The sequence below is a fragment of the Mycteria americana genome, chromosome Z (genome assembly GCF_035582795.1).
Source record: "Mycteria americana isolate JAX WOST 10 ecotype Jacksonville Zoo and Gardens chromosome Z, USCA_MyAme_1.0, whole genome shotgun sequence".
Taxonomy (NCBI): Eukaryota; Metazoa; Chordata; class Aves; order Ciconiiformes; family Ciconiidae; genus Mycteria; species Mycteria americana.
The window spans coordinates 13,894,509-13,915,445 of record NC_134396.1 but is presented as its reverse complement, the minus strand read 5'-3'; the positions used below and the strand labels follow the sequence as shown (position 1 = coordinate 13,915,445).

The 20,937-nt window shown below is 40.5% G+C and overlaps 1 protein-coding gene across 1 annotated transcript in view; it reads right to left on the bottom strand.

Annotated features, from left to right (window-relative positions):
• RAB3C (RAB3C, member RAS oncogene family) overlaps window positions 1-20,937 on the bottom strand; it is a 131,949-nt gene that overhangs the window by 11,214 nt on the left and 99,798 nt on the right. The window contains exon 4 of the mRNA XM_075526920.1: window positions 1,370-1,494. Within this exon, the coding sequence (XP_075383035.1) occupies window positions 1,370-1,494 (125 nt within the window). The remainder of the gene's footprint in view (window positions 1-1,369; window positions 1,495-20,937) is intronic.

Below are 20,937 nucleotides of genomic sequence, written 5' to 3'. Positions count from 1 at the left end.
TGAGGTGTGCTTTTACACATATGTAATGCTTATTTAGGCAGATGTGATAGGAAGATATGTTATTCTGATGAAATTATTTACCAGGACAAGCAATTGTACAACTAGAAAAATTATTTAAAAAAATAAGGTCAGCGAGCTATGAATATACTACGTTAAGAACCACCAGCATGGGATTAGATCCAGCATAGGCGGTATACTGTGAAATGCCACCATCTCTCTCTGTTTCCCATGCAGTTACTCTTATAACACCCTTTCCCCTAAACACCTATATAGAAATAGTGACAAGGAGATCTTAGTTACACCATGTTCACCAGACTGAGCCTTTACCACAGTCAGTTTTAAAAATAATAACAAACTCATGCCCAGTACAGCATAGAAATTGACCTCCAATGATGCCAGGGTTTGTTTTGCACACCTGCTGAGCATGATCTCCAGAGATCAGCAAATTTGAAGGAAAAAATGAGGCTGGGTAGTAGTACTATGATGATGCTCTGGAGCTTTTCTGTTACAGTTTGGCCAATGTCACCTCAAAAACATTTCATGGTATGAAAGGATATCACTGCTGGGCAGAAACAGAAAGAACAGAGATGTTCACAGCTCCGTAATTTTCTGTATGGACATTTGCCTCATAGAGGAAGACTTCATGAAACAGAGGTTCACGTTATTTACACCTGTGTAAATGTGCAGTAGGTGAACTGTTAGCAGTGGGAGTTGGATATTGGCGTCTTTCTGTTTTGGATTATTGGTATTGGAAATCATAACCCAAATGTTCTCAACATGCAAAAAGGTCTAGTTCATATTTTGAGTAAGCTGTTTCTTTAATCTCTCCTCTCCTTGCTTTTTTTGTTGGTTTGTTGGTGTTTTTTTTTTTTTAATTTTTCCATGGCTAGGACATATCTGCCTATAACTATAACTATCTAAACATATTGTATATATACAGACACACACCTAATCTTGCTGCTTATCACAAAGGAGCAGCATAAGGAACGTTTATCTAAGGAGCAGCATAAGGAACATTTATCTTATCTAAGGAGCAGCATAAGAAACGTTTTATCGGATATGTCTTTAGTCTAAGCCAGCCTCTGAGCCAGCACTGGTCTTGTGGACACTTTTCAGATGACAGACATGTCACAGCTCTGCATAAGGTCATCCCTGGACACATGTCCATTCTAATGCTGTTACAGTATTAGTGATATCAACAAGGACAGTTCAGACGTCAGCCTGCAGAAACAAAAGGGAGGTGGTGTATGACTGTTCCTTTACAGTGAATGTATCACAAACATTTCATTACAAGTTCTGTAGCAATTAATGACATTACTTTGTGCATTCTCACAAGCAATCATAAAGCTTTTGTCATTTCTTTTCTTACCAAGTTGCTCTGCTAAATGTTTGCCTCTCTCAGTGAAGATTACCCGTTCATCCTCCATGTCACATTTGTTACCGACCAAAATAACCTGGGCATTATCCCAAGAGTATGTTTTGATTTGAGTTGACCTTAAAAGAGAGACACAGAGAGAGAAAAGTCAAAGCAAAGCAAATTCCCCTTAAATCAATTTCAAACAGAATTGTAACAAGGCAAAAAAGACCACACTGAGTTTGACATCTAGGGTAACATGATTCTGTTTAATTCCGGATTTCAAATAAACTAAGGATTATCTGTCAGGAATTATTATTACAGGAATAATATCAACACAGGTTTTACTTTTGCTTGTTAAAACAAGACAGTTTTTCAATATTTTCTCCTGCCATCAACATTCTTCTATATTTTTAGAAAGAAGTGGTGACACTTTCTCCCACATAATTAAAAAAAGTATTTTCACATTTTGATGCAAACCTTGGCATCTAAAACCAGAGTTTTGAAACAAAATCAATAGCTTCTTAATTTCTTATCTTTCTCCTTTTAAAATCAGGATCTAAATTTATCAGCAAAACTTCAAAGCCATTCTGTCTTCCTTCTGTTGTTTCTCTCCAGCACATTCTACTATAGGTCTTTGACCTACCAGGATGACAGCAACGTTTACCTTGTGCATTAAGCCATGGACAGGGGCTGAGTTTGAATTTTGATTTGCCTTCCATTTAAATTATACAAGCCCTACCCATGACTACAGCTGAACTGGAGTATCTGAGGCCTTGAAACACCATGGGACCTCGAGTACTGGTGGTGAAACAGCTTATGCTACACAGCTCTCTTCTGCAATTTGAACGCAAGGCAGCTAATGGGCAATTTAGGAGCACACTTGCAGCACCTCTCAGTTGCTGACTGCCGCCATTCTGCTGATACTCAGACCTGCTTTGTAGGAAGGAAAGCTCCACGTCCTGGCTCCAGGCTCAGCCAGGAGTGATATTGCTGACTACCACCTTCTAACTGAGAGCAGTACCTGCCCTTGAACGTAACACAGAGTGCGGCAAGCTTACTCTAAGCACTTACCCTTTGCCTTGGACTTGTGACTATGTCTGGCTTTAGGCTCTGAGTCAAGTGCTTGGTAGGATATCAATATCTCTTCTGTCCTCAAATGATCAATGGAGAGAGAAAAAGATGTAGAGCATCTCTCTCTCTCTCTCTCCTTGGACAATACAGGGTGCTTAGGAAAACAGCACTGGAATAGAAACTAACCTGCTTAACTACACATTTAGGAGAGGGAACCCTGGAAGGGAATTCTGCTGTGTATGAGGGCCCTGGGTGTCTGTGAGAAAAGATGAAATAGCTGCAAAAATCTGTCTCCTAAGTGTTTTGGAAGCTGGTCTGTGTGGGTGCTAAGTTCACTGGTGACCCCTTCTCATAACACAGCCATTATCTCTACATATTCAGATCCCTGTCTGCAAAATGTTTCATGCACAAAAAAAGATCATGATGTAGTCCAACAACCATTTTTAATGAAAGAAAGAAAATGGATCAAATCTCCCCAGCTGGCTTTGCCGATTGCAAGGCCAGAGGGATGGACACGGGCAAAAACTGCTACAGCTGTCTTTGTAATCCAGGGTCCACTGCCATTGCCTACAGCCCCAGACCCCCCCCAGCATGAGTCAAAGCACCTTTAAGCCATGTGTGATGCGTGTGCAGTGCTGGGCAGAGGAATTTAAGGGGAAGGATCCCAATACCTTTAGGGTTGTTTTACTTCATCAGAATGACCAAAAAGAAGCTGAAGCAAGCCCCAGGCATTTTGTGCTACAGATTGTTCCCTTGGGCCTGCCCTGATCTTTCCTTCAAGAAATGGACACTGTGCTATTTTAAATCTGTTTTATCATAATTTGAGCAGGCGATCATAAGGTACTGTGACCAAACCAGAGGTCAGACTTCCCTGTACACTTACACTTTACTAGAGATACAACTGCTCAGAAAAAAGGGCACCGTGCATTCATTTTGGCCGAAATGTTCTTTTGGAACCATGCTGAGTTCTTCTGGAATTTGTGGTTAAGCAAAATAGATTTTTTTTTTTTTTAACCAGAACTACATTTGTCACCATAGCAACTTTGCAAATACTAGCAGCTCAAACGTCAGAGGATGTTAGTCCATTAAGGACTATGAAAGAGCTTAGCTTTGAACAGTTATGAGTTGGGGGTCAATTTGTTCCCCTTATGTCAGCAGGGATTTGAAGACATTTCAAAAGCAAAATATACCGTAAAAATATTAAGCTTTACAGAAGGAATTACTCATGTATTCTGCAAAGGTGAAATATAAGAAACTGATGAATGAAGAAATACAACGTAGAGAAATATCGTCACACCAGTGTAAAGACAATTCATTCAGCCTTGTTTTGCAGACTTTCGCTCCAGAGCTTTGCAGAAGTTTCTTTGCTTAAGACTGCAACCCCCTTGATTTACTGCAGCCAGATGTGATTTTTCATTCTATGAACTAGGAACCTGTGCATTCAAATGTTTCTCATTACCAAAGTGACTTATTGTATTCTTAGACTTTTTTATCTGGTTTGCTTATGTCTCATCTTCTAGTTATAAAGAATTTTTTAAGCAACAAGAGAAGACTTCCTGTCCTTGATAACAATTCCAAAGGCTTATGTTTTGCCGAAGACTCTGTAGTGCAAAAATACAACTGACTGACTGTGAAAATCAGTTAAATGTATCCCTACACAACCCCACATCAGTAGGAGCTTGGATTCAAAGAATATAATAGGCTTATCACTGTTATGTTTTCTTTTAGACATACATTTCCACTAATGGCTTCTATAGATTTTGATTCCCACAATTCTCCACAAAAGCCAATACACAGATAATTTAAAAAAGAGATTTTGCTGTTCCTTGCATACATGACCTTTCAAATGACTGAGGCTTCTGATTAATCCAAAACACAAACCATTGTCCTTGTAAAGAACTTTAGCCTCAGGAAGATTGAAGACATGAAAAGGCAAAGCTGATGTTTGCAGTAAGCTGAATACAGCAATTCTTCTTCAGTCTCAGTGACCTGGTGTATGTCAATACTAATTTACCCTGTAAATCTTTCACATTCTAGTTGTATGGTAGACAGGCAATCTGCAACATGCTTGAATTTTTATAATGTATAGACACCAGAGGGGCAGATTAATGCAGGAGTTCAATGATCCATTACTTTCAATGATCAACGCAAGACTTGTTCTCCCTGTGCTGCAATTCTGCCATATTCCTGTCAGAAAAGAGCACTTGCTGAATGCTAACTAAAGCAATGCTATTTGCTCATCTTAAAACAGTGCTGTATTTTCCACTACTGGTTCAAAGTACTGTAAAGTTAAATCAATAAATCTCCAAAAGAGTTTTGGACTATTATGACAGGAAACTGTAAAAGATAATATGGAGGCTTTTTTCCTTTGTTTGATGGAATGAAATACTATGTGAAAAAATTGTTCAAAACACAGTTTTGTGTTTTGAACACAAAAATCCTACTTCGTTTGAAATGAACCCTAAAGGAAAGGCAAAGTTAAACAGTTCACACTGGCATATGTCCATATGCACACTGCTTCAGGATTACTGTGCTACCTAGTTCTGCTCCTAGGAAATGCCTTGTAATACTTGTTAGTTCACAAAACAGTCTTCTGAAAATACTGCTTTTTAGTTCAATACAATGTAATGAGATTTTTGTATTGCTGCTACTTCTAACACTGTCATTTACTGAAGGAGAGAATAAAACTAGTGTTGCCTAGGCAAAGCTATCCACTGTTACCTCACCTCTCATGAGCACACAGGTTTCAAAGTGAATATTACAATGCTTAAAATGGTGAAAACACCATTATAAAGACCACATACACTATTATCATGCACTACTCCCTTCCAAGTCTGCCAAAAAAATTAAATGTCAGTTCTGGTTATAAGCAAGCATAGTGAAATGCACCTTCATGACAGAGAGGAAGCAGCAGGTAAAAGGTCTATGTTGCAGCATATTATCTTTTGGGAAAAGATCAGGTATAGGCTTAAAGGGCTACTTCTATTCTCAGATAAAACTCTGCTTGAGGCTATAAAAGAATCAGTTTAATAAAGAACTCTAGTTCTAGCAGGAAGACTAAAACCAACCATGAAAGAACAAAACTTTCAAAGAAGCAGAGACTAACCTTCGTGCAGCAGTGTGACCCTGCACCTCTGAACGTGCAAGAGCTTCAAATAATTGTCGAGGCGGCAATGGTGGGGTGTCTGTGTGAGCTCATGTGGGCAGCTTACAAGGAGTATTGCACAGTATGATGGAGTGGGGTTCGGAAATATGCAGCCCCAGCTGGCTGAGGTAGCTGAGATGCTGGAAGCCAAGGTAGCTAGCACGGAGCAATATGGGAGCACTGCTGTGATGTTACTGTTCTGCAAACTAGCTTGTTCACATTAAATTATGTGATAAAAGTTCATCTGCACATCCACAAAGGAGCACAGAAAGATGACGGCAGGTGGGAGAGCCCAAATAATATCCTGGCCCTGGCTGCTTCCAGGCCTATCACAGAAGCCATCAGCCTGTCAAAAGCCTCCATCCACAAGCCCAGAGGAGCACAGGGGCAAAAAGGCAGGTGACAACTCAAATTAAGGACTCAAAAGAGGGGACACCACATCCAGGTGCCTCCCAGGGCTGCCCCAGGAGACCCTCTGCCCCACTGTCCAGGCGTGAAACCCATCACCACTGGTCAACACTGCAGGCTTGTATGTCCAGGTGCCAACAACTGGGGAGGCTGGGATCCAGGGGCAGCTACTGGGCAGACTGAGTGTATGAGCCCAGCTGATGGAGCGACCCACACTGTATATATGTCTACACAGGTATATATTCTCACTAGTGGACCTCCATGCTGCTCTGCCAGGCAGGGGAGCAGGATGAGGCTGTTGGTGCTATTTGTGTTTGTGGGAGTGCTCTGTGTGTCTGTCTGTGATCTGCGTGGCTGGCCACATATATATGCATATATACATGTTGTACATGTGTGTGTGGTGTGCACATGCCTGCTGGGAATACATCTTTAGCCTCACTAGTGGTTGGACCTGGGGCATGGGGCAGCAGCAGCCTCGCCTCTCTCGAGCTGTCAGATCCAGTGTGGTATATTTTCCCCTAAGAGTTCAGACTTAACTTGGCTATACCTGGGTAACACTGCATTGTACCCTGGAGAAACTGCTACAGAAGCCAAAACTGCTGCTTGTTGTACTCAGTACATTTCAGGTTGCACCCACTGATTGGCATACCTTAGGGTTCACTCTGAACATATGTCCAGAGGATCACTTTTTACTAACTAGCTTGTGTATGTCCAGAACAAACATTAATCTAACCTGGAATAGCCTCTAGTATATTCTGACCCCCAGACAGCAAGAACAGCAAACAATTATATTCAATAAAGGTATGCCCATATAGTAAATATGGGAATATGAACTTTTAGAGACAGACACAATCTACGCACCATTGTTTGGACCTAGAGGCCACCAAGGATGCCTGCCATCCCTAGAGGGGCTGGTTTCTGTGGGCTTTTTAGATGAATTATGCAGTAAGTCACATGCACAGACAGCAGAGAAGCACCCTAATGAAAATGATTCAGAGGGGGCCATGTATAATGTTTATTCCAGCAAGTTCAGGGAACATGTTGTACTTCTGATGTTCTGGTTTCAGAAAGGAGTATGCAATTAACTGGAGTGCATCATCTTGCCAGGAAAACAAATGAAGAAAAACCAAAGCAAAAAAAATCCAACCCAAAACCAAATTAACAAAACCTCTACCAAAACCTTTTTATTTTTTGAAGTTACTGTTATGTTGAGTTCACTGATTGATCCTTAAAATTCTCCCGTCTCTGTCTATAGCATGGTGCCTCCAAAGCCCGTTAGCTGAACTATCAGGGGTTGCAGTGTAGTGACAGGATCTGGGGTGGAGTCCAGGTTATCTATTCTAAAACTTTCTCAGTTTATTTAAGTGTTTGGTGAGAGGGACTGTCAAAGAAGCAGCTATGAGTTTGGAGGTGTGTCCAAAAGCACTCAGTGCCCCCAGTTGAACTTCCTCCCTTTATTTGCAAGTGAGCATGCCAAATGCCTGGCTACCTCTGAGCAGGAAGGCTTGCTTTCCAGCATTTTCAGGAGACATCATTTTCCTTCTGTAATTGAGGCAATGGAGGGTATCTTTCCCCCTTGCCCCCAGTTTCCATCCTATGATGTGGGAAGGTATGGCACAGCCCTCTCCAACCCTTGACACAGGCTGGGATGGTGAGGGGAAGCTCTGCCATTCCCATCTTTTCAGGTGACAGGATCCTGTCAGGAGTCCTTTCCCACCCTCCTTGTCTGTGAGGAGCTCTAGCACTCTCCCCATTCAAGCCATCTTTTCCACAGGGTAAGTCTGAGGTCTCCCTCACACTACCAACTGTCTTCTATACTTCAGTGTGTACCATATGCTCCATTCCTTTCCCCACGCCCTCCTTTACATCTCCCAAACCCTTATTATTCCCAGCAATCCTGATAGGTTATGTGCCTTAGGAATGCCCCTGTATCTTGGAGTTCTCCCATCTCCTCTCTCTACACCACTCATCTTGAGGATATGGTGGAGATGGGGCCTATATAGGATTATCCTGTACAGCACGTTAAATGATTGCAATGCTCAGTCTTGATGGCCATTTGGAAGCTGGCTCTGTACCAGCTGCTCTGCACTTGGTGCTCAGACCCTGCCGCAGGGAGGGCAGGGAGAGAGGTGGCCTCAGGCTTTCCATCTGTTCTCCCGTAAATAATCCACTGTTAGTGGGAGATGAGCCATCCAAAATGTATAAACCTACCAACCAAAAACTCCAACTCAACTTTCTGCTTGGGATTTTGAAGACAGTGCCAAGGTTAAAAATTTGAAGCACTCCAAGCAAAAACAAGACAGAAGAGCCCTGCAATACTTGAATACTAGACTTTTTGTAGCTGTGGTTACTGGTATAGTAGGAATATACTAGAAATAATTAGTAATAACGTCAGTACTAATAAAAAGAATATCCTAACATGTGCCAGATTTTAGCTGAACTGATGAGCAGCTGGGGGCATACACAGCCCCAAGAAAGAGAACTAGCTTTGAGAAACAGCTCAGGATCTTTCCTCCCTTACTGATGAGGAAGATCTGGATATTTGCAACTTTTAAACTCAAACTATTGCTACTCATTTCATCATGCTGGCATGCTCCAGCTGAGGGCCATAAAAGCTAAATGATTATGGCTAGTACAAATTCTTTTACCTCTTGCATTCATTAACCCCTTTATAATTATTGAATCAGTTAGTGAAAACCAAGAAAAGCAATCAACAAAGGAAATAATTATCAAAATAGAAAGCTGAGGTAGATGAACCTGTGACAAGAATGGGGAAATTGCACCTCGATCCTTCTCATCAAGGATTTAAATCTAGTGGACGTCCTAGCATCTCCACTTCTATTCAGAATAGCTGACGTACACTGAATTTGTGATGCTTATTTTCAGTAATGGTACCAGCACCTGCTGACTGCAAGTGCTTATTAACATGAGATAGAGAATAGGCTAAGATGTCCCAGCAATACAGAAGTATTGAACATGGATGGAGAGGGCCAAAAAAGGGGAAAAAATGAACAAAATAAATTTCTTCCATTCTCAGTATCACAAAGCAGCAAGGGAAAAGGATCTGGGGAGAAGTGGATGCAATAGCAAAAATGGGGATATACCAACCCTGTTACTCTTGCAACAGACGGGGATGTATGAATATTGGCCAGGACTGACTGTATTTGATGTGTCAGGTATTGTTTATACAATATTATGTTTTCTGTCTGTATTGAAGCGCAAATGAATTGAAAAATGCCTTATGATTGTGAAATAAGCTGATACTGAAGAAATCAGAAGAATACCAATGAGTCACCACATCCTTCTGACAGGCTTTATCTTCCTTGTGCAGAGCCAAAGAGTGCACACTGTACAATGAAAGGCTACACGTTTAACCTTCCCTTGGAGGAAGATAAATTGATGATGCAGAAGCTGCATGACAGGTGTGACACTAACAAATTTCTGGTTCGTTTTCAGCCAGAAGGCTAGTCAAAATGCACATTACCCAGAGCATCACAGGTTTTCATCATTCTGGTAGGAATTGTGTCTACTTTAAGGAAAATAAATTTAGCTTTGCCAGTGAACAAAATACAAAAGCTGCCTTAACAGAAGACTCCACTACAAGTTTCTGAGGCCATAACTTCATTTTAGAAAACCACACGCCACATTTCAGTTTTGACAGGTTATAAAGATGAATCCAGTTCTTTTGGAGGGTAAAACTGAGCTAATCTTTAATATATACATTTTTATGACATTATGCAAGGAAATATGACATATCATTTCACAAAAAGTTTAGTTACTCAAAAGAAAAAAAAGAAAAAGGAGAGAACAGCTAAAGATGTAAGAGCTGATATTGTCTGTGTGTTTATGACATTTATTCTTATGTAAGTATCTTAGTGATAATCAGTTACCATAATTGTAGTGAGGAAGTATATGCTTGCTCAATAATGTTCACTCTGGGTCTGCATTTAACACAATGCAATAAGAACTGACATGGCATTGATAACTATGTAATTCTGTGTGGTACCTAAGATGGGAGGTATGCATCACAGAGATTCATCAATCAGAATTTTTATTCTTTCTAATCAACCATTTCTATCTGTTCTTACCTTGCACATGGAAGTACCTTCCTATCCAGAATCCTCTGCTGAGTATTTTATTGAATTACATTACATGTTTAATGTAATATACACATAATTTTCTTAATAGTCCATTAATTAGCTTTGATGCCTTTTCTGTATAGTGTTGTTTCAAATAAAAGTACCAAGTGTCTGTTGTCAGAAGATTATTTTCTGACACTAAAATACAAATCCACTGGATAGTGGTATACGTATCAAATGAATATATTGTGGGCAAAAGACATTCATGTTCAAACTGTAATTCTTACATATGTCCCTTTACTTGGAGTTACATTGAAGGACCAGAAGCCTGCAGGGCATACTTAATTTGTATTAATCAGGTTGCAGATGTCCTTAATTTTTGCATCTTTGACACAATATCTGCATCCTGCTTTCTTCCCAGCTGTCAAATACACCTTGAAACTACTTTCCAATACCAGTGTAGCAGAAGCCCAATTACGCACTTACTACATTAAAAAAAAAAAGTAAAAAAAAAGACTGTGCTCTAAGTTAGTATTATACTCTGTACCCCCCTCCCCAGCACCTCCTGTGCCTGAGCTCTGACGGCCATCTCTTTAGAAGAAAAGCCCACCAGGTGAGGTGTTTTCCTGTACCTGCACAGCCAGCACACTGCAGCTGGCACTGAAACAGTTGGCAGTATGTCTAACAGCCTTAGGCAGAGTAAGGTCCCGACACACCGTATGTCACCCTGACTTTGCACACCCTGGAGGCTTTTTTGTCATGGAGGCAGATGACAGAGTACTCGTATGGAAGCTTCTGACCTACTCCTAGGCAAGGTGGACTTTGGCTGAAGGTGTGCAGAATTAATAAAAAACAGTAAGTTCCCTGTCAAAGTCAACTGTGTTTCTTTCCTTTTCTGATATGTAGTATATACTCCTTTTCCAGGCTTTTTGTTTAGAAAGGTTGAACAGATATTTACACAGACAGTGGAGAAGAGACAACAAATACTGTGTTAGACATTAAGGGCAGAGAGATCTTCCACACTACTTCCTTGTATTTTGTGTCACAATAAAACAATATAAAATACATTTCAATATTTTATTCTTATTCACAGGAGTACAAAATCCTCTCCTACAACAAGGTTTACTTATGAGCAGACCAACTAATATAACACATTTTTCACAGTGGGACACAGTAACGACACATGTTAATGAAGAGTTTTTTATGTCATGTATAATGCCGCAAGCTGTGTCATACTGTGGGAAGTGATTTAGCAACTCACCACACAGACAAAAGGCTCTACATTTTAATTTTCTCCCCACTGAGAAACCCACCATTAAATTATCATCCTTCAAAGCTACCCCTACACATGCACAGTGCACACAATCATCAAAAATTAGGGTTTGAAAGGAGATGGAAAAAAGTATTTATAGGAAAATAATATTCATGGAAACAATAAAAGGCAAAATACAGTCTGCACTTGCACATCTTTTGACTATCCCCATGGTTTCACATTCCAGATGCTTCCAAATAAATGATCCTGTTAATCACCAATTTATGTTGATTGCACAGACTGTCGCTGGAACTCTGAGTAATGACCCTAATCAATACAGCTGGTCCTAACTATGATATTTGAAAAACATAGCTGTGAAATAAAAGAATACTGAATTTATTTACTAAAGCAACTACAGCATCTGTTTGAGTATATTACACTTTTAAGTAAATGAGCAATTTGCTGTCACTTAAAAATATATTTTTTGCTTGCCATTTTGTATTCATGTATATATATAAATCAGGAAACAGATACAGACACATATGTATGTGTCCTCACATTTGCTGTTTTCCTTTCTCACAGTGATGTGCTTTTGATAAATTTTTTTTTTTAAAAAAAAGATAGTTAAGCAAGCAACACTGATGCTGAGCAAGTCCTTTTGGTCCTACATGCTCGTATTTAAAACTTCCCTCTTCACTGCACCGGCAACGATCCCTTAACTCTGGACTGCACTACTCTGCCAAAGAGCCTCTCTTGCACTTTTGGGGTTGTGTGTTAGCCTCTCGCCTTCAGCCCCAAAGAGCACCTGCACAGCAGTGGCATTTTGGAAGTAGCAAAGTTTTTACAGGCACAGTCAAGTTCTTTCGGTTTGTAACAACACCGATAGTTCTGTAGCTATAATTTAGCTGGGTCACACAGTTATTTATTTTTTCTTTTTCTCTTTTAAAGAGCAAATCCAGATTCATATTTGCAATATATATGGCAAGTGTCTGGCAACAAGATGCCCCTATTTTAGGGAGCTTCTCATTAAACAATTCTCTGGAATTCTGACCATGACTTTTTACTGTCATATCTCGTTATGAAATTCATTGCATATTTGTGGCTATTACTCCCTTTCTGCTTGTTTCGCCAGGAATGCCTTCCAAGTTTCTCTCACTTCTCAAATTCACTGGTTTGGATTTTATTTCCTCTATTGTTTTAGCTTTCATTTTTCAAGTTTAAATGAATTCTGCTATTGCGTCTCTTATATCTGATCTTGTTAGATAATTTTGGATTATTTTTCTCACTTGGTATTTTGTACAAACTCTTTCATAAACAACTGAGTCTTATATGCACATAAATTGTGTTCGGAAATGCCTGTGTTTATGTTTTAATGAAGGGGTTAAAAAAATCAGACCTAATTTTAATAACTGAAGGAGCTTACTAGGTCACTGAAGCCACCTGTGATAAATTGTCATGGACTATCCTTGTTAAGGATTCACCCAGTTTGCAAGCCATGTGTCAGGGCTATCATGCGAGTCATTTTACTTCTTGTTGACAAGATAAACAGCATTGTTTTACTAAAACATCAAGGATATTTACTTCTGTAATAGTACATTTTATACCAGAACTGCTATCAATCTTATCAGCATTTTGTCTTTAAAGTTACGTGTCTTGTTATCTTCTGGAAGCAGAGCAAAGGAAACATTCAGAGCTATATTTGAACCCTAGCCATAAAAATGTGATTCCACCATTGTGTCCTTGCACCAATACCTCTTTGCAAATAATGTCCTTATGTGGCTGTATGCTTGCAAGCACAAGAGATTTGAGGTCTGAAATTTTGAGTCAGAATACGTGTGGCCTACTTTTCCTCTGCACACTTGAACTTCTGCCTTTTTTCACAGCTACCTGAAACTGGACTGGCAAAATGGCAACTACCTTAATTTCACTGTTAACTGATACTAGTTAATCAGATGAGTATGAGTTACATAATTGTACCTTTTTTTTTCCTTTGAGGCCCTGAAGGTAAATTTTTAATTAGTCTGGTCACACTTTGCTTTTGGGATACTGCTGATCAAAATTCTTTTTGTGAGGGCTGCCAGGGGCCAAAGACAACAGGAAAAACCGCTTCACTGTCTACATCCTGCCTGGCACAGGGTGGCAGGATTGTCTTGCTGACTCACCCTGCAAGCAAGTAAACTGCAGGTTTATTTCTGCTGACTCACAGAGCATGACGGGAGGCATTAGACTTTAGATTTTATTTCTAGGATTAAAAATAAAGCAAGAAAAAAAGTTGTAAAAAAAAAAAAGAGTTATGTATTCATTCAGAATGTCAGTAGTGCTGCTACCTGATTCACAAATCAAAAGACTATGTTTATACATATGTATGTGTGTATATATATTTGCCTCTCAAGCCCTAGCTATTATATATTTGAATTTTAACCTCCATCACAATTCTTAAAACAGAAGTATAGTGCTTTTCCCTGACCCCAGAAGCCAGATTTAAAAGGAAATCCTGAGTATGGCGAAGCTGTCAGCAACATATGCAGGCATGAATACAACATTTTATTAAAAAATTTGGGGATTATGTTTAAAACTTTCTAACACTTTTTAAAACTGAACACAGTGGCATTTCAATATGACACGGCCTAACCTCTCCTAGGGCTTATCTTGAAATGTCATAAATTAGAGTTTATCTCACTCTGCCTGTGAGCACTTTAAAGCATACTGTTTAAACCATGTTAGCTAACACATTTTTAAGGTTACAGCTTCACTCCGCTAGTAATAAAAGAAATGTTTAATATTGCCTTGTTGACACTTTGTCACTGACTTCAGTGGGTAGTGACCCGTCTTGGAGGACATAACTGTGTGCATTAAACAGGTACTTGGCTAGACAGTAATCTTTGGATGTAAAGCTTATAAGGGCAAGCATCACAAAATCAAAAGTTCATCAGTGAAATTGTTCTGTATCCCCAGAGCGGTACAGTGAAGTAATGTACTGGAAAATCAAGAGAATAAAACAGTTCCTATGCACTGTTCCAGAAATGAAAGCCTACAACTGCAAACAAGTAAGTGTGAGTGAATGAGTTGGGCAGCAGGTCTTATAAGGCATGGAGTAGAGGAAATGACTGCGCTTTACCAGAAGGTGTTTCCAGTGTGGATGTAACTATGTCAACAAAACTATATTTTGCCCTGCAATGTAATAAACTATCATGCACTGCTAACTCTGATCCTATAACAAATCAAAATAAAGCAGTAAAACTTCTGTGCATATAACCACATCCCTATTAGAGATTTCTTTTTGCAGAGCTAGACAGGTTAAGAGTCACAGCTCTTCACAGCGCTGACACATATTGTCTGACAGAGGTTTTTTGCGTGCAATTCATCTGGTCTATTCTAGACAACTACTTTAGAATGAGATAAGTAATGAGAGAAAAGTGTCTGTTTCTTGCCATTGACTAGAAGGGATCCTCATGCATTTAATTTGGATGTGGATGCCTGCAATGCATCAGCTAAATTTATTCTGAGGAGTCTCACCCACAGCTTTGGACGTTGTCAAGGTCTCCAGGGTTACAGAATTCACTAACAGACTACAAGGTTTGTCTACACGGTAACAGTATCAGGTGAAGGTTCCCCATACACCTCTACTTTACAGATATAAACTAGCAAACATCCAAGCAGACTTACATCAGAGAAAGATTTCTGCAGAGCTATAACACTCAGGAGATAGTTTAGCTAATGAACTTATATAAGCTTTGTTGTTATGAAACATTGGTAGCCAAGACTGATCCCCTAAGGCATGTTCACTACCTGTAACTCAAGAAGGAAAAACACAGGACTTAGCTTGTGGCAGATTACGAGGACAGCTGAGTACACCTGTGTGTGCATTGCAGAACTGCAGAAGGGTTACAGTCTGGGGCAAGGCAGCACCGTCTCCTGCCATCCAGCTTCCTTTCCCCCTTTCATTTACAGTCTCCACCATCTGATCTCTTTCTCAGAAGGAGCAGAGGGCCTCTCCTCTTTCATGTCTGCTGTGGACAGAGTATTATTCTCCTCTTATTCCTTCATAAGGTTTCAGTCTAAACCAAGCATCTCCATGGCAAGTGGAAAAAAAACCTGATGGGTGGACATGAAGAATTCTGAGGAGGTCTGGGCACATTTCCTAGGCTGAGCAGACAAGAAATGCCAATGTGGCGCTCCTCTGTCACGTGGAAATCCTACGGATATCATCCTGGCCCTGGACCAAGTTGCAGGCCCAGCTTTGCCTTTTCCTCATCATTAGAGTTGTGTAGAAACCCCAGCCTGGAGATAGGGCAGTGGGTGCAGGGACCTGGGTTTCCCACAGGACAGGTGCTGGTAGGCACACTAACTTAAGAAAAATGGGATTCTGTGGATCAATTACAGTCAGTAAGAATTCCTTGTGAGAATCCTAAATGCTGCAGCAATTAGCTCCATATGAACCATTTAACTACTTACGTCCAGAATGAGCTGTAAAATAAGCACTAAACACACTCAGATGTAATCACATGTATTGAAAGAGAAGGCAAACCCTCTGTCTTTGTTTTGCAAACCCAAGAACTAACCCAACTGCCACAAAACAGATCTGGGGAAAAAAAAAAAGAAAAGAAAAAGAAACAGAATGTACTGAGGTTAACAAACCTCATTTCTTCCCTTGAGTTTAGTTCAGCTATATCAAATCTGTGACCGCTACTCAAGATGCAGTGACTCTATCCCTGTTTCTGAAGCTTCAATTTGCTATGCAGAATCTCAGAATTCATTATTTTCTCAAAAAGGTAAAACTTCAATCGTTCTGGTTGTTTAAACTCCTGACAACAGAAGGCAAAAGCAATGCTACTGCTTGTATACACAGGGAACCAGAAGCTCAAGTGCTACTAACAGCCTCACTCACTGCTGCTGGATGTAACTCAGAAAGGCGTATTAGAAAGTCCATAGGGAGGAGAATTCCTCATCTGACCATTTATCTGTGAATGGCACCACATTGGACTGTGAGTGTATTTTGGGGCATAATCATGTGTTTTCCTATGCTGATTGGCAGAGCTAAGAAAGACTAAAAGGAAGGAGTGATGTATCTGAAAAGCTTGATGGTATTAACCACCAGGTCCCACAACAGAGAGGCCATGGCCGTCTTCATCTAGGAAAATTCCTGGATTTCACTGAAGCTAAATTCTGCATAGCAACATTTGAAAGTGAGGTCTCTCTTGTTCACAGCTGAACGGGAGGTTACAGCAAACCTGCCTTCATTTATACATGCCTTTGTCAGCATCTGATGGGACTAGAGCAAGAAGTCGCTGGGTATAAAACCCTCAGGACCTTACACCTCAGAAACTTCAGTTAGCCCTCACTGTCTTCTTAGCAATGTGTGCTGCTCTGAGCCCATTTAACCCTATAGGCATGGGGGCTGCAGGTCAGAGTAACAAAAGGAATTTAAGTGGTTAGTTCCTTGCTCCACCAAATTTTACTGTGGTCTGAGTGTTGGTCCTTCTTTTCAAGATTTGCCCAAGACAGCTAAAAGGCCGTCTCCAGATTGTTACCTAACATGAGGATTTTATTGATAGCTCTGCTCACAGACATGAGGTGTCCTCTGTAAGCAGACTTTTGTACTGTAGATTGTGGACCTGCAGATGGGGCAACTGCCAGTGGGACCTATCAAGTGGTAAAGAGAAGGTCAATGGTACCCTATTAACAGAAAAAAAAGAAGACATTTCAAGCAGGTGGTTCAGTCTCATCAGGGCTTGTGTTCAAAGACGCAAACAATGACTACCCCTCAGATGGACAGTCCATAAAAAGGAATGTATGCAATCTGAGGCCAACTTGAAGCACAGGTGTGGGAGGTTTGGGAGGGCAAGCAGAATGAACTGTAATGGAACTCTGCTGCTCTCTTTTCCTGAGCCCCTGGGGAACACGCAGAGAGCTTTCAGAGAAACAGGGCTTGTCCCATGGACCTAGTGCTTCCCATGGCAATCCCATGACCGCCCAGGTGAGCATTGATAGCTTCAATCTTCCACACAGAAGTAGAGAAGAGAATTTGGACAACAAGGTCTAAATCTGTATTCCCTTTTCCCTTTTGTCAATGCAGCATTGAGTAGATCAATCATTTCATAAACAAATTTTAACTTCTACCCTCTGGACATCTGGAATAGGGTGGATGGAAGAGAGGATGTGACTGAGAAAGAAATTATGAGTTATCTGAAACCCATCCAGTTAAGTAAAATGGGGTATGCATGAACAGATGCTAAGGGGTAATCAAGTACCTTTTCTAACATTTGTGGCAGATAATCTCTGAAGGTTGAAGTGCCACACTGTCCTTAAACAATTTAGAATAAGAAGGTAAATCAGACAAAAAATAGAGACCACCGAAAGTGACACAAAAGGTCCTATTAATTTGTTGTAAATTGCATGTTACATATTTATACATCATGCGTGAGTGAGCGAGTCTGAGAAAAAAACCAAATAGCCCTAATCTTACTAGACCCCAGAACAAATACGCTGTATTTTTTTTAATATAATATGATTGCTGAATTAGAAAATCTCTCCTCCCTCTCCTCAATTTTGCCTTGAAGGTTTTTCTAAAATTTTTGCATAGCATTAGAAAACCCTCACTGGATTCTAAACAATGGCTGCTTAAAGAGAAATCTGATGAATAACCAGTATTAAACAAAAATAAATGTCTAAAGGCAGAAGACACCTATAAATGATAGAAATCCTTAATATAACCAAACCTCAGTTTGCTGATTCACTTCCCACTTAGTCACGCAGAGCAAAAATAAATATTTAAAAGCAAGATAAATTAAGAACATGCTCTCAGTCAGTGTGAAAAAAACCCTTGAATATAAAAAACTCACCTGAAGAGAAGAGATATATGAGAAGAAGGTAGCTCCTACATTGCACACCGAAAAGGAGTTGGGCCTATAGCATATATAAGCAATATGCACAAAGCCATCTTTGGCTGCTTTCAGAAGAGAGGCAGGGGTGCTGCAGGAAGATACCACAGAATCCTTATATGGAAGGAAGACAGTGTGGCACAGCATGCAAAGCAGGATGAATTAAATGTGCTGATTAAATGAACAGCTTGCTTTTTGTACTTCAGTGAAGTTCAAAGCTTTCTGGCCAACCACTTTAAACATACCTAGCAATCAAATAAATGACTTATGTTATAAAACCTTCATGCAGAGAAACAGTAGGTAATGCAAAATTGATCTCTTTACATGCCTCTGTCCCTCACCTTTGTTCAGGGCTTTAAAAAGAATATGTAATATTTTTAATGCAGGTATAAATGCTAAAGGCTGGGGGAAGGGAGAGACCCTCCACTATACCACTGTAGAAAGAAACCGAGGACAATGCCCTCTGTCCTGACCCCTGAAAGATGGCGCAAACAGGTTTCCCCAAAATTATACCTCAGGCATGCTGCATGCTCATTCCTTGTGTACAGATCTTTAGCTAAGGAATTCATGGTAAGACAGTGTTGCCTGCCCTGTTAAGCCTATGTCTCCAAGCAGCAGGACACCTGGGCTCTAATCCTGATTGTAACAGAGTCTTACTGCTGGCTGCAAATCCACAGCAGGGAGTAAGGTGGCACAGGTGGTCCTGAGGACTCACTGTGAAGAGCAGGTGGTCTAATACCTTTGATCAGAGAGGTCAAAGGAAAAGCAAGCACAACACAACTTTTAATTCTCAGGCTGAGGACAAGACGAAGAGAAGTATTTTTACTTGTAATCTGAAGTATTGCTATATAAATCACTGACAGATACTAACTGTAGCATCCTAGCAGATTTTGGGTTGGTTTGGTTTTTCAGCAATGTATTTTGTGCTGTAACACTTCAAAGTTGATGACAACAATTTTCAGAGAAAGGACACCTAAAATTTGGAGTCATGCTGTCCTGAGCTTTGAATTCATGTTGAGTTCTACTAAACTAGGTTGGTTGTTCAAGTGCCTTAATATGTATTTACCAGTCTATTTTTGGACTGTCAATTAGAATGGTTAGAGCTATGCTCTGCTTGACCTCTCACAGATACACTAAATGGATGCAAACACTAAACCATCCCTCTTTCCGAGTTTGCCCACAAGGCATGAGAAGAACTGCAAGCCTCTCATTTTCAGTGCTTCCTAAGGGTCTCCAGCATAGTGTGTGGTATTTGGATGTCAGACATCCACATATTTGACCTTGAGGTGATCTTGACGTGTTCTGGCTGATTCTCTTAGTACCAAAGAAAACAAATGGAAGAAGGCTGCTGTCTTTCCTCTGAAATTCCAGATTACTGCTTCCGGTTGGAATACTTCTGTACAAACCCCCTCATGTTTCCCATATTTCATGGTGCCACCAAACCTCACCTCTGCCTTACTGATAACTCCAGCCTGGATGGCCACCATGTTTCATTATCCTAATAGTAACCTCCTGTGACGGATGCACTCGACCTCTTAACCAAACTACCAGTAGTTTGGTACAGGGTCCAAAGGAGGTAAAGGCCTGAGCCGTGGCCAGGCCAATAACTCCTGGATCCAATCTGCTCTCTGAGAACCCACAAAGGAGCCGAGTGGCACGGAGAACATCGATGTGTATGAGCTTGGACCACCGATCCTGCGATTGACACATGAATAGCGGGTGGCTTTTCCAAGACTATTTATCAAGGAACAAAGAAAGTTGTGGGTACCAGTAGTCTCATGCATACCTTTTCCATTGCATGTAATTTGACTACGAGCCAACCACTTTACCCATAAATATGACAGCCTAAGTGAGCCTTTTTTGAGCTCTCCCTGCTGGGCAGCGTGGCTGCATGGCGGTGATCTCCCCTTGGGCTGGGACACCTCTCAAGGTTGCTCCTTGAGGCAGAGAGACGTTTTACCAACAGCAGAGCTTTGGTAAGCGACCGATACCATGCATAACCTTGTAGTATGGTAACTTTGATTTTGTCTTGGTAACTTTGATTGCATGCTGAATTGATGCTAATGAAACATTACATAAATTGTGCATATATGATCCCTTAGACATAAACCATTGACCACATCTGAGACTAGGTTTGGACCTAGCTGCACCTAGACTCCTCTCTGAGGATGGAGTTCAGAAAGCAAGGGGATCCACTTGGAACCTCGTGACTCAACGGGAGCATCCTCCATACCCTTTTGTATCCCCGATCTCTCTGTGCATCATTCTAACTCGAGTCTAACCCAATTTTCCTTTGTATGTTTCTTCCATGTAGTAGTTAATAGAGTGAACCTTGCTATTGAACTTTGTTAAGTCGCGCTTTTACACATTGTATTAAAACCAGTTTTGATAATACCTCTGATGGTGATTCATTAAGCGATCTAAATCACTCATTCGCAACAAATTGGTGTAGTCAACAGGATCCTAAATCAGGATTCACGACACCTCCACACATTCTCCCAAGGTGTCCTTTGTAAAAAGCAGCATGATGTTATCCCCCTTTAAATCTCTGCTGAAAAACAACCCATATAGCGATGTCTCTGTTTAATGAGTAGCCACCTGGGATGCTGTGAATGAAGTTATTACACTAATTCTCACTGTTTCACTGGTATCTTGTGTTTCTTCGTGTTGCCTTATATCTTTATTCCTTATGCTTCTGCTCATGCTTTTCTCACACTTTTTTGGTCAGGGATTTTTATTTTTTA